We start from the raw sequence: 13,268 nt of genomic DNA, 5'->3' as shown, positions 1-13,268 counted from the left end.
CACCAAACATAATAAACAGCATCTAAATGCTCGTAATTATATCTTAAGTCCCTGGTGTGTATCATTTTCGTCTAGTCGAGATGTATATATCGTATAGTTTACTAATTCAAAATATATATAATGTTAGAAAAGTTCACTGACATCAAATGAAGATAAGAAAAATTTCATGACCTCAAAACAATTTTAGTTAAGTTCCTTGACTTCAAAGCAGCACTTATCTAGTAACCAAACTTCAAAACAACGTGAGTATTATTCTCTGAACAGCATTTATATATATCTCTGTATTCAAAACAAGACTATTGCCAAGCAAAACAAGCAAATTCATTGAATTGATATCCCCCGCCAATATGCTTCTGGACACAAAAGTGTTATATTTGACACAAAAAAAGCATTTTTTTTAAATACAAAGGGCCATAACTCCATTATTAACAGATGGTGTACAATGCCATTTGGCGTGCATCATCCTCTTATCCATATAAATACTCATACCAAGTTTCAATGAAATCCGCCATAGCACTTTCAAGATATGGCTCCGGACACAAAAGTGCCGGACGGACGACGCCAAAAAAACAATATCCCTCTGCCTATGGATGGGGATAAAAAGTCCCCTACCTACGCCGGATCCACCATATTCAGCAATATTTGTAGTTTATTTGTTGCCATAGCAACCAGAATTTTTGACGTAAGAACAAAATGAAATGACGTGCATAAACTCCATATTGCCATCTGTCCATGGTTCAAGTTTCATGAAAAATATGAAGAACTTTTAAAGTTATCGCAGGATCCATAAAAGTGTGACAGACTGACAGACACACAGAGCGCAAACCATAAGTCCCTCTCCGGTTTCACCGGTAGGGGACTAATAAGATTAGTTTAGTTCCCTGACATCAAAACCCTATTAATCTATTTCTCTGACCTCAAAACAATGTCAGGATTGTTCCAGGACTTCAAAACAGCCTTTTGTTTATTTTCCTGGTTTCAAAACAACATATAGTTACACACAAATGTGAATGATTTTACTTACAACGGCAGTGGTTACTGTCTTTAGGGGTGGTAACTGTTGCACGAATGTGGTGTAAAGTAAACTGTGAAAACTGTTTAAGCAGCCTATTAGATTAATGCATAAAAAACATAATCTATTGCAATATTTGCAATGTTAAAAGCACACACAAAACTAATGCACCTACAAATAATTAAGTATCAGTATAACCGGAGCTTTCAGAGCATTGTACAGCTTTTCTTTTCAATTATCTACTTTTTATCTCTTCCACAAGACTTTTTTTATAAATCATATGTGCAATTGTTGATCTAACTGAAAGAAAGGAACAAATATTGGTGGTGTAATTAAAAGAAAAGATTGAGTAAATTGAAAAACGACACATGACATTAACTTCATAATAAATATTTATCTCAATTTTGATGTTCAAAATTGGCAGAAAATATCAAGAAACAATAAAAGAAAGAGTTATGGTTGCTCTTTCCCTAGTGAAATTATAAAAAGGTTAATAGGCAAGATATAATTTAAATTTAAGCAGAACCTTGTAACAGCATAGGAGCAATTTAACTTTATATAATGATATATCTTAACTAGAACAAACAACTTTAACAAAGTTGGGATCATAAACATAGTGGTGTCCATTTTTTTTACTTTTTATTTATATTTCTTTCAAAAATGCTAAATGGTACATTTAATTTTAAACCTACCATGTTTAATCATACAATTTTAAAATATGATCATTAAGTAAAGTTAATGTTTGATTATAAAGAGTATTTTCAGTGTCATTAAAAATTAAGTTGTGTGCATATACACATGTGATAAGAAGACATTTCTAGTGAGACCAATCTGTAAATAATATATACCACATTAAAAACTGATTTGCAGAAAGATAAATCATAAACATATGAACAAATGTCTAGCATAAGAATTTTTGTGCATATTGTTGTGCAAAATGTGAGCAAAATGATACCAATATTTTAAAATCCAAAGTATGATGTGAAATAAGAAATAAAGTGCTGAGTCGTGGTAATATATAAGCAAGGTCTGTTGTTTGAGGCATGTTTTAAAATTAGACTGCAAAGTGTGTCAAAAGTTTATATTAATTAAGAGGATTATATAACTAAATATTCTGCAATTGGTGCACAATAAGATGTCCATTAGGAAATGGTCTAAAACTGAAATGAAGCAGTTAATACAAAAATTTCATATACAGAAAAAGACACCCATTTATCAAAGAATAAAATCAACTTACATATGAAACCTATTATGAAAACACACAAAAAATGATCAAATATAATGAGCAACTGCAAATACTAAGCACATATATTAATAGCTGCAACAAAAAGTGGAATTTAATGCACATAATTACACCGGAAATGTTTCCGAAGATATATCTTTTTATTAGTCACAAAGTTTTGCCAGGAAATAAATAGAAATCTCCAAGTTGTTTCAATAAAATACATTTTACATGCCTAAAGTTGAGTGCCTATTTTTGATGTAGCATTTGCATGGGAATACATATATTTCTTAATCATCTATCGAAACTGAATAAACTAAACTGTATATGAACTATGTGCAAATCTCAAGATGCTGAGCATGTGCTTGGCATAAAATGTGCATAAGAAGAATTCTTGATAATATTGCATTTCTAGGATACTTGTTCCCTTGGCTATTGCCTGAGTCATATACTACTTTCAGTTTATACACACACAGATCAATATCATAAACTGTATATTCAAAATTTGAAAATAAATAAGTGTTTATTAGAATAATAGACATGACATGTGGACTGTAAGATATAACACATTAAATACACATTAAAGCTGTCTTGCATCCCACACAACCATTCCAATGTCAAACAAACACATTTTCAGGAGGATATACAATGTAAAAAGGTATTATAAACTGATTGGGGAATACCAATTAACCCTGATGTTTGACACTTCCCACACAGTGTGGGGACAAAATGATACTAACAAAAACAATGCAGTCTTAAATCTTGGTTGTTCTCCAGAACACACTATTAGAAGTGTATCACTGCAATAAATTGCAAACTTGCTGGTTTCTATCTCGTGAACAATGATAACTTGTTACCTTATTCTTGTTAAGTGCAAAACCTACGCATTCATTTGACAGTTTTGCAGTAATTTAAAATGCACTAGTTGACCAGACTTAATTTATTTATCACGGTTTATGATAATTTACTCTTGCAAATAAATCATTTTATAGCAATGAATCAGCTTTAGAGAAGGGAAAAAATATCGACTAGCAAATAAAAGACAACTTAATCATATCCAGTAGGCAAGTTTGAACATCAAGTTTGCTTTCGAAAAAAATTACAAGAACTACCTTCCACCATAAATCTCACATGTAACAGGTACTAAAATGTGTAACCTAATGATACCGGTAAGCAATATCCTGTGCGTCACAATCCAGTTTTAAGAGGCAACAATTTTGTACCTGGTTAACTTTTGAGTATCAGATGCCAATGTATTGCAATCAACTTTCAATACCTGCACAAGAAAACAAACTTTATGTTCAAACCTACATAAAACAAGCGATGTGTTTGTGAAACACTATGTCCCCATATATTTGACCTTTGACCTTGAAGGATGACCTTGACCTTCACCTTTCACCACTCAAAATGAGCAGCTACATGAGATACACATGTATGCCAAATATCAAGTTGCTATCTTCAATGGTGCAAGTGTACATTAAATAAGCAATTTTTACCCATATATTTGACCTTTGACCTTGAAGGATGACCTTGACCTTTCACCACTCAAAATGTGCAGCTCCATGAGATGCACATGCATGCCAAATATGAAGTTGCTATCTTCAATATTGCAAAAGTTATGGCCAATGTTAAAGTTTGACTCAAACACACAAACAAACAAACACACAAACAAACCAACAGACAGGGCAAAAACAATATGTCCCCCACTATAGTGGTGGGGGACATAAAAAATCAAAAGCTATGAAGAACCAATAATGGATGGAATCAGCGCAAAACTATACAAAGTCTACATTAACTACACATAATAAAGCATAGTTGTGCGCCTAGCCAATAAAACTTGTCATTATTCTTTTAATGGTTGAGTGTAACCTACTTCTTTTCTGCCTCCTCAAGTTGCTTTCTAAGGGAGACAATCTCTATCTGCAGATCATCCACTACATCATCCAGGCGCTTTTTACCTCCCTCTACCAGCAGCATCTGCCCATTGATGAGAGCCACTGTCTTCTCAAGGGCCTCTTTCTCTCGGTTTAGATTCTTGATGGTATCCCTGTCTGGAAGTGTCAGCACAGATAGAAAATAATAGGTGGGTGACATGGATGGAGAATGGTTATCTGGCAAGTCGGAGGAAGTTATCGGGTGAGCCGAAGGCGAACCCGATAAGATACTCCGAAGAGCCAGATAACCATTCTCCATCCACGTCACCAACCTATTATTCTACTTATCCTGTCACATTTACAACATTTGTTGAAATGTTTCTAAAATATCTAGTTTTTGAGTATTTTGTGTTGAAATATTTAATATGGGAAAAAACGCACGAACAAAAAACATTGTGACGTCAAGTCATGCAAAACGCTTAGGCTAGCTTTCATCTTGTTTAACAACACAGAAATCGAGTCAATCGTTATTAATTCAATACACAAAGACGAAATAATGCTGTTAAAATAATAATGTTTAAACAAACAGTACTTCACACGTATTTTGTAATTTTTTTTATTGAAAACAAGTATATTTTATTAAAAGAAAATAGTACAGGCGTGCGCATGCGCCGAGAGCAACTGACGGATATTCGAGGCCACGTGGTCATCTAGCCTAATATCTTTTGGGATATTAGGTTACCTGGTTATCGGGCTGATTTAAAGGCATGAGACAGGATAAATTATGATATGAGCCTTGCTGTGGGAAAATGGTGCTTAATGTCTGTGCATAAAGTGTCCTAAACAATTTTCCTGAGCAGTCTGCACAGGCTTATCAGGGACAATATTTTCTGCTTTTATTGAATTTGTAATTTATAAGAAGTTTGTTTAGCAAAATCCAGTTTAGGCATTAAGTGTTGTCCCTAACTAGCATGTTTAGACTACACAGGCTGATGTGGTAAAATACTTTATGCAGATGCATTAAGCCCTGTTTTAACAGAAAGAAGCTCATATAACAATATGATTATAGTTTATTGTGAACATTTTAAAAGAAAGATGATCCAAATTTATTATTTGATTCGTTCCAACATAATACAGAGCCAGCCTGTTCAGCACTTTACAGTCTGTCCAAAGATGCTTTTCTGTTTTAAACAGACCTTCATTCAATGATGGCAATACTTAACTAGTGATAATAAAAATAGCACAGATAATTTCACATCTAGCAATATTTTTAAACTGCACAAACTATGTTACATCATCAGTAGCAATTCAAGCACATTTAAATGTTGTTTGCTGTAAAATGTTGGAAGACTTCTGCTGCAAAGTATTTAGCTGTTAACCAAAAGACAAGCCAATGGTGAATCTAACAAGAGGGCCTGAAAGGCCCAAGGTATCCCCCGCAACATATGCTTTGTTTGAGGATGGGTGCAAATTGGACGGATGAACATAATGATAGATGGACGGACGGAGGACAATAACACAAAACTAAGACAAAGGAAGGTTCTTAAGCCTTCACAATTTATTTAGGTGAATTAATAAGTCGTGGGAATATATTCATACCAAGTTTCAAAGAAATCCGCCAAAGCGCTTCCAAGATATGGCTCCGGACACAATAAATGCCTATAGTAAAAAGCATTTTTTCAAGATACAAAGGGCCATAAGTCTGTTTTTAACAGATGGTGTACAATGCCATTTGGCGTGCATCATCCTCTTATGCATATATATACTCATACCAAGTTTAAATGAAATCCGACAAAGCACTTCTAAGATATGGCTCCGGACACAAAAGTGCTATAGTAAAAAGCATTTTTTCAAGATACAAAGGGCCATAAGTCTGTTTTAAACAGATGGTGTACAATGCCATTTGGCGTGCATCATCCTCTTATGCATATATATACTCATACCAAGTTTCAATGAAATCCGCCTAAGAACTTCCAAGATATGGCTCTGGACACTAAAAAGCATTTTTTCAAGATACAAAGGGCCATAAGTCTGTTTTTAACAGATGGTGTACAATGCCATTTGGCGTGCATCATCCTCTTATGCATATATATACTCATACCAAGTTTAAATGAAATCCACCAAAGAACTTCCAAGATATGGCTCCGGACACAAAAGTGCCGGACGGACGGACGGACAGCCGGACAGAGGGACGGACAACGCCAAAACAATATCCCTCCACCTCTGGCGGGGGATAATAAACCCATCTCTACTATAATGTGGAGAGTACAATAATTTTAATAAATCATAATGAATGTCCACACAAGTAATATGACAAAGCTTAGAATGATCTGACAAACTCAGGCATGGCAGTCTTTTACACAAGCTACTTAGCTAGCAGTCTTCACTAGGGCTGTCACGATTCACCGGTATATAGGTATATCGCGAAGCATGTCGTGAAATAAATCGCACCGCGGTACGGCGTTGCCGCACCGTTTTTTTTAAATATTATTATATTAGCACAGATATAAATACATAAAATAATTATTTTGATATAGATATCGTTTTGAAAACTGTAGAAGCGATTCAAAAGGGCTAAATAAATAATCCGTTAATATCCAGGTCAAGCAAGCGCTTCCACTTGTAGATGTTTAACTTTCACGTTTAAAATACGGCGATGTATGGGTCCGTACCTATTTTGGAATACCGATTTCCTTTGCAAATAAGTTCATAATTATCCAAAAGATGTTTATTCTATTTCTTATTTTCTTTCCTTAGTATATCGATCGTTCAAAGCATGGCACTTCCCAATCATGTTATCTTAAGATTCTGAATAAGTCAAGGAAGAGTCAGAACGCTACGGATTTTCAATACTGGGCCCGCTGACTCCGCATTTTAAACATGCCCTTGAAGCGTTCGATTTACACAGATCGTTGTCACAGCTATTGTAAACAACATGGCGGACATTTTAGAAAAAGACGCGAATAACAATAACAATGACTACTTCTATCAAGTTTATTACAGTTTCTAGTCATACTATGATACCAGTGTTTTCTGATTATTGAGTTAAATAAAGTTTGTAAAACTTGTTATTCTGCTGTTTTCTTCACAGATACATATTCTGTAAAATATCGCGGTATGTACCGCTATACAGTGTTGCCGTACCACGATATACCGCGGTACGCTCACGGCGTATCATGACAGCCCTAGTCTTCACTAATACAATTTCATATTTGAATTAATATGAGCATGTCATATGAAAATGAATCTAATACAATATGCAGGAAGTGTATCTTTGGGATAGCCTGCGCATCCATGCCGTCTGGTCAGGAGCCACCCTGTCTACTATAGAGACTGCAAACTTGCACAACTTATTATCAGACAGGGTTGCTCCTGGCCAGACTGCGAACATTATAATGGCTTTAACCCATATTCCCATGAAATGTCTCATAATTCCCAGTCTAAATGCCTCACCTTTCATGGTCTCGGACCCCTCATGGCCGTACTGTATAATGAAGCGCTGATGCCTCTCCTCCAAGTTCTCGTGCTCCTGTCTCATGTGTTCAAGGTCACTCTGCAGTCGCTCCTTCTCACGAGTCAGCCTGCAAACAGAATGGACGATCATCAGAGTCATGTTATGGGAAAACTGGGCTTAATTCATGTCCGTAAAGTGTCTTCCCAGATAAGCCTTGGAAATCAGCACAGGCTAATCAGGGACAACACTTTCTGATTATAATAAATTTTAGTTCAGAAGAGACTTCTTTAAAATGAAAAATTCAAAAAAAAAAGTTAAGTGCCCTCCCTGATTAGCCTGTGCCAACTGCACATGCTTATCTGGGACAAAACTTTACACACACGCATTCAGCCCAGTTTTTCCAGAACAAGCCTCATTCATGATGCCGGCAATAACAAGCACTTGAATAAAAAAAAATTCTCCCTACAAAAAGAAATTTTTTCATATTTATTTTACCAAAAAATCTGCTTTGTATTCCAACAAAATGAGTATATACTGAGATTGTTGAGGTAGATAATTTGCTATAACATTTCATTAGAAAATTCAAAAAGAAATCTTACTTTTTCAACTTTGATACATTAACTTGTACATAATAATCCGAGTCAGTATGGAATGCCCCAACTACTGCAATTCTTAACCTCACCTCTCCAATTCTACCCTGGGTACTAGAGAGCCATCGCCACCCACCGCATCCTTCAGAGTTACGTTCTCCTGAAACATAAAGTAGTATCCCTTGTTAAAAATAAGCAGATCTGTACTTTTAGTGTTATGTTTTCCTGAAAAATACAAAGTTGGCTCCCTTGATGAAAGTAAAGCTGCTGGCTGTGAGCTCAACTGATTTTTTAAACATTTTTCATACTTTCATGAATAACATAAGATTAACATTTATGTAACAAGGTACACACTATGTATGAAGAGTTATAATGTATTATTTCTGGATACTTTTAATATTAAAAAAATAATTACATGAAATGTTTCTTCAAATTTTAGATTTAAAGCAGACCAAACATTAGACATACAAAAACTCTTTTAAAGGTTGTTAATAACAAGTTACCAAACAAAAAACAATTATCAGGTAGCTGTACTCATAACATGCTAATTAAATATGAGTACAATGACATGTGTTATACCTATGATTGTTTAACCGTTAAATCAGACAATTTGACAACATAACTTTTTTTAACCAAGCCCCGCATATTTCACCCATACATAGTCTTACATTCCACCCATACAAATTCTTACAAAGTCTTTGAGAAGATTTCTAGGGGGAAGTTGCTCAAAAGCATTTTGCAACAGCTTCATTCCCTGTGTCCCATTGCCCTGCTGGAAAGTTGCAACCCATAGCATGAATCTTGGTTATGGTTATCAGATTTTCACTTAGGATAGGAAGAGTTGCATGGTGTAGATGACCAAAAAGAATGTTTATGCTATTTCTCATAGTTGCAATCTAAATAGAAACATTAACTGGTCTTGGAACAACTTAGGTCAACAAATTATCACTTCAATACATTGCATACGAGTTAGTAAAAACCCTGTCTACCTAGTTTAAAATTGAGAAAATTTGACAGTTTAAAGTATACAAGTGTGTTGTTGTTTTTTACAAAATATGTCAGTCAATTATTTCAGTCTTCTTTTATTTTTGGCTAATAATGGTGTCTATCAGACATCTGGTTGTAAGGTACATTACAAAACATCAGACATTACATAAATTTTCAGGGGTAAAGTGGTGACATTTCATAAAAATTTATAGGACATTTTCCACCTAGTGATGGGTCATGTAAGGAATCTTTGTGATGTGAGCGCATCTGGCACTTTTTTTATGAAACAACAAGTAAATTTAATTAAGATTGAATGCAACATGAACCGATTATTTTCTGGAAAGACGAGTAAAGTAAATTTATAGGATGAATAAATGGACACTGTATTTAAGTGACTAACTAAATTACTAACGTTCAAATTTAATTGTTTTAAAGGATGATATATGCTCATCTATAGCTTAGGTGGTATAACACAAATTATATAAATACGGTTGAGCTTGATAAGCCATAAAACACAAATCCAGTTGGCTTTTATGAGAAGCCGATTATCAATTATTGGAAATGATGAAACATATATTGACTGCAATTAGCGATGACGGTCTTGAAAACACAATGGCATAAAAGCGTTACAAAATCAACATATTGCTTATAAGATGTCAAGTTCAACACATGAATTTAATGGACATGTGATGGTAAGTTTTGGACAAACAAAGCTAGAATTGTAACATCTATTGTAAACTTACAGAACAAGCATCATTTTTTCAAAATTTTGGGACAAATCTTTGCATGAATGGACGGCGGGACAGATTGCATGAATGAAAAATAACTTATGATCATACTACAGAAATTAAAATAACAAGACTATTGTCAAGCAATATATGTCCCCTACCGGCTCCATCATTGTAAGAAATAATAATTTTTTTATATAATTGTTGCCATAGCAACCAAAATTTTTGACGTAGGAACAAAATGAAATGACGTGCATAATGTCCTTATTGCCATCTATCCATTTTTCAAGTTTCATGAAAAAATATTAAGAACTTTTAAAGTTATCGCAAGATCCAGAAAAGTGTGACAGACAGACTGACAGACGCACAGAGCGCAAACCATAAGTCCCCTCCGGTGAAACTGGTAGGGGACAACAAAACAAGCAAAACATTTACTATTTTGCCTGTGAACTGACATATTCAATATCTTAAATTCCTAAAATTCATGTATAACAGTTTACTAGATTATCAGCTAATGTAAGCATATTAAAAGCATCAAGCAGACTTAAATATGTTTAATTTTAAAACATTATAACTTCAATTACTTGACACACTGTTAATATAAAATAAATTCAACAAGACCTGTGTTTGTGAAACACAATGCCCCCTACTGCGCTCTGAAACCACACAGCAGCTATTTGAAAAAAAAAAGTGAAATCCAAGGCCCATAACTTTGCTTAAAGTCAATGGACTGTAACCAAACTCACACTTAATCTGTAAGTCATGTAGTCTGACTAACACAACAAAAATCTGCTAAATATCTTTAAGTGTTTCATCAAAAACTCTGGAAAAAAATTGTTATAGAGAAAAAAATTAGTCCAAGGCCCATAACTTTGCAAAAAAATCAATTGCCTGTAACAAAACTGACACTTCATCGGTGAGTCATTTAGGTAGACTCACATACCAAACATCAGCTTAATATCTGCAAGAGTTTCATAAAAAAACTCCAAAAAATAGATGCTGGGTGGACAGACGGACGAGCAGGCGGACAGACAGACAGTGCGACTGCTACATGCCACCCTACCGGGAGCATAACAAAATTACATTCATATCATACAATTATTATTCTCACAACTCAAATGAAACAAGAGCACCGCCTTGCGGGTGCAGACCGCTCATCTATTTTCTTTTTAAAGGTGAAGGGACTCTCATTTTCAATCACAAAGGAGGGAGGAGTGGAGTGAAGAGGGGTGTATAGTGTGGGGTTGTGGACATTTATTACATTATCTTCCAAAAAAGCGAAAAAAAAAATAAAAAAATAAAAAAAATCGGGGGGGGGGGGGGTATAGTGTGAGGGTGTGGTGATAATTTGTGAGATGATCTTAAAAAAAAAAAAAAAAAAAAAAAAAAATCAAAAAAAAATTTGGGGGGGGGGGGGTGGGGGGGGTGGGGTGGGGGTATAGTGTGAGGGTGTGGTGGTCATTTGTGAGATGATCTTATAAAAAAAAAAAAAAAAAAAAAAAAAATTAGGGGGGGGGGGGGGGAGGGGGGGGAGGGGGGGGGAGGGCACGGGGGATGGTTTGGGTGAAGTCTATTGTGGTATGTCAGGTAAGAGTAGTTTCATCAAAGTATCAATCAAATCTAATCATAAATAAAGAAGTTATGGCAATTTTAGCAAAATTTAATAATTTGACCTTGAGAGTCAAGGTCATTCAAAGGTCAAAGTAAAATTCAAGTTGCCAGGTACAGTAACCTCATGATAGCATGTAAGTATTTGAAGTTTGAAAGCAATAGCCTTGATACTTCGAGTGGATCGAAACACAAAATTTAACCATATATTAAAAGTTACTAAGTCAAAAAAGGGCCATAATTCCGTAACAATGACAACCAGAGTTATGCAACTTGTCCTTTTACTGTACCCTTATGATAGTTTGTGAGTGTTCCAAGTATGAAAGCAATATCTATGATACTTTAGGGGTAAAGTGACCAAAACATAAATCTTAACCAAATTTTCAATTTTCTAAGTATAAAGGGCCCATAATTCCGTCCAAATGCCAGTCAGAGTTACATAACTTTGCCTGCACCGTCCCCTTATGATAGTTCATAAATCTTGCAAGTATGAAAGCAATAGCTTTGATACTGTAGGAATAAAGTGGACCTAAACACAAAACTTAATCAAATTTTCAATTTTCTAAGTATAAAAAGGGCACATAATTCTGTCAAAATGCCAGTCAGAGTTACATTACTTTGCCTGCACAGTCCCCTTATGATAGTCAGTAAGTGTTGCAAGTATGAAAGCAATAGCTTTGATGCTTAAGGAATAAAATGGACCTAAACACAAAACTTAACCAAAATTGTCAATTTTCTAAGTATAAAAAGGGCACATAATTCTGTCAAAATGCATGCCAGAGTTATCTAACTTTGCCTGCCCAGTCCCTTCATGATAGTAAGTAAGTGTACCAAGTTTGAATGCAATAGCATTGATACTTACTGAGAAAAGTGGAACTAAACGCAAAACTTAACCAAAATTTGCAATTTTTTAAGTATAAAAAGGGCACATAATTCTGTCAAAATGCACGCCAGAGTTATCTAACTTTGCCTGCCTAGTCCCCTCATGATAGTAAGTAAGTGTACCAAGTTTGAATGCAATAGCATTGATACTTTCTGAGAAAAGTGGACCTAAACGCAAAACTTAACCGGACGCCGACGCCAACGCCAACGCCAACGCCAACGCCAACGCCAACGCCGACGCCAAGGTGATGACAATAGCTCATAATTTTTTTTCAAAAAATAGATGAGCTAAAAATGTACAATAACATTATGTTTCATGCATTTTGTAACAGAATTCCACGTGAATAACAGTGGCCTTGACAGACATGAACAAAAGCATTTAAAACAACCTATAAACATTTTGGCATTACTTTATTCTTGATTATATTTTTGAAGTTTCTTTGATTCAAAGTTGTCTTACCATATGGAAGACAGCTTTTTGTTAGATCAAGAGCCAATCAAAACCGCCAGTGACCAATACGAAATTCTGTTACATACTCACAATCTCATGTCGAATGATTAAATGTTGAGGAACAAGAATGAATGAATCAGGGAGGGAGACTGATGATAGCTCTTTCTGTAAATATCCCAACAATACAAGGAGTATACAGTGTTTGCGATAAGCATGAGCCAGTAATCTCTGCATATAGCAAACACAAGGGAAACAAGGCGTGTTCATATTCACATTTTTAGTCAGGCAGAAGTTACATTTTTCCGCTTTTAAATATCAATATCAAATTTATGCTCAACGACTGAATTCAAATTGAACAAAAGCTGACAGGTTTGACTACAGTGAGCACTGTGTTTAATTGGCAAAAATCAAGGGATATCTAGTGCAAAGTAAAGGTTCATCATTTTGCTTTAAAACACGT

At 35.0% G+C, this 13,268-nt stretch overlaps 1 protein-coding gene across 1 annotated transcript in view; it reads right to left on the bottom strand.

Moving 5' to 3' along the window:
- LOC127880289 (girdin-like) overlaps positions 1-13,268 on the bottom strand; it is a 163,806-nt gene that overhangs the window by 83,446 nt on the left and 67,092 nt on the right. Inside the window, exons 22-24 of the mRNA XM_052427637.1 lie at positions 8,245-8,312; positions 7,562-7,689; positions 4,108-4,285 (exon numbers count right to left, since the gene is read on the bottom strand). Of these exons, the coding sequence (XP_052283597.1) occupies positions 4,108-4,285; positions 7,562-7,689; positions 8,245-8,312 (374 nt within the window). The remainder of the gene's footprint in view (positions 1-4,107; positions 4,286-7,561; positions 7,690-8,244; positions 8,313-13,268) is intronic.

This window comes from Dreissena polymorpha, chromosome 4, assembly GCF_020536995.1.
Source record: "Dreissena polymorpha isolate Duluth1 chromosome 4, UMN_Dpol_1.0, whole genome shotgun sequence".
Taxonomy (NCBI): domain Eukaryota; kingdom Metazoa; phylum Mollusca; class Bivalvia; order Myida; family Dreissenidae; genus Dreissena; species Dreissena polymorpha.
Note: the sequence above shows the minus strand (reverse complement) of the source record. Positions and strands in the feature narration are given on the sequence as shown.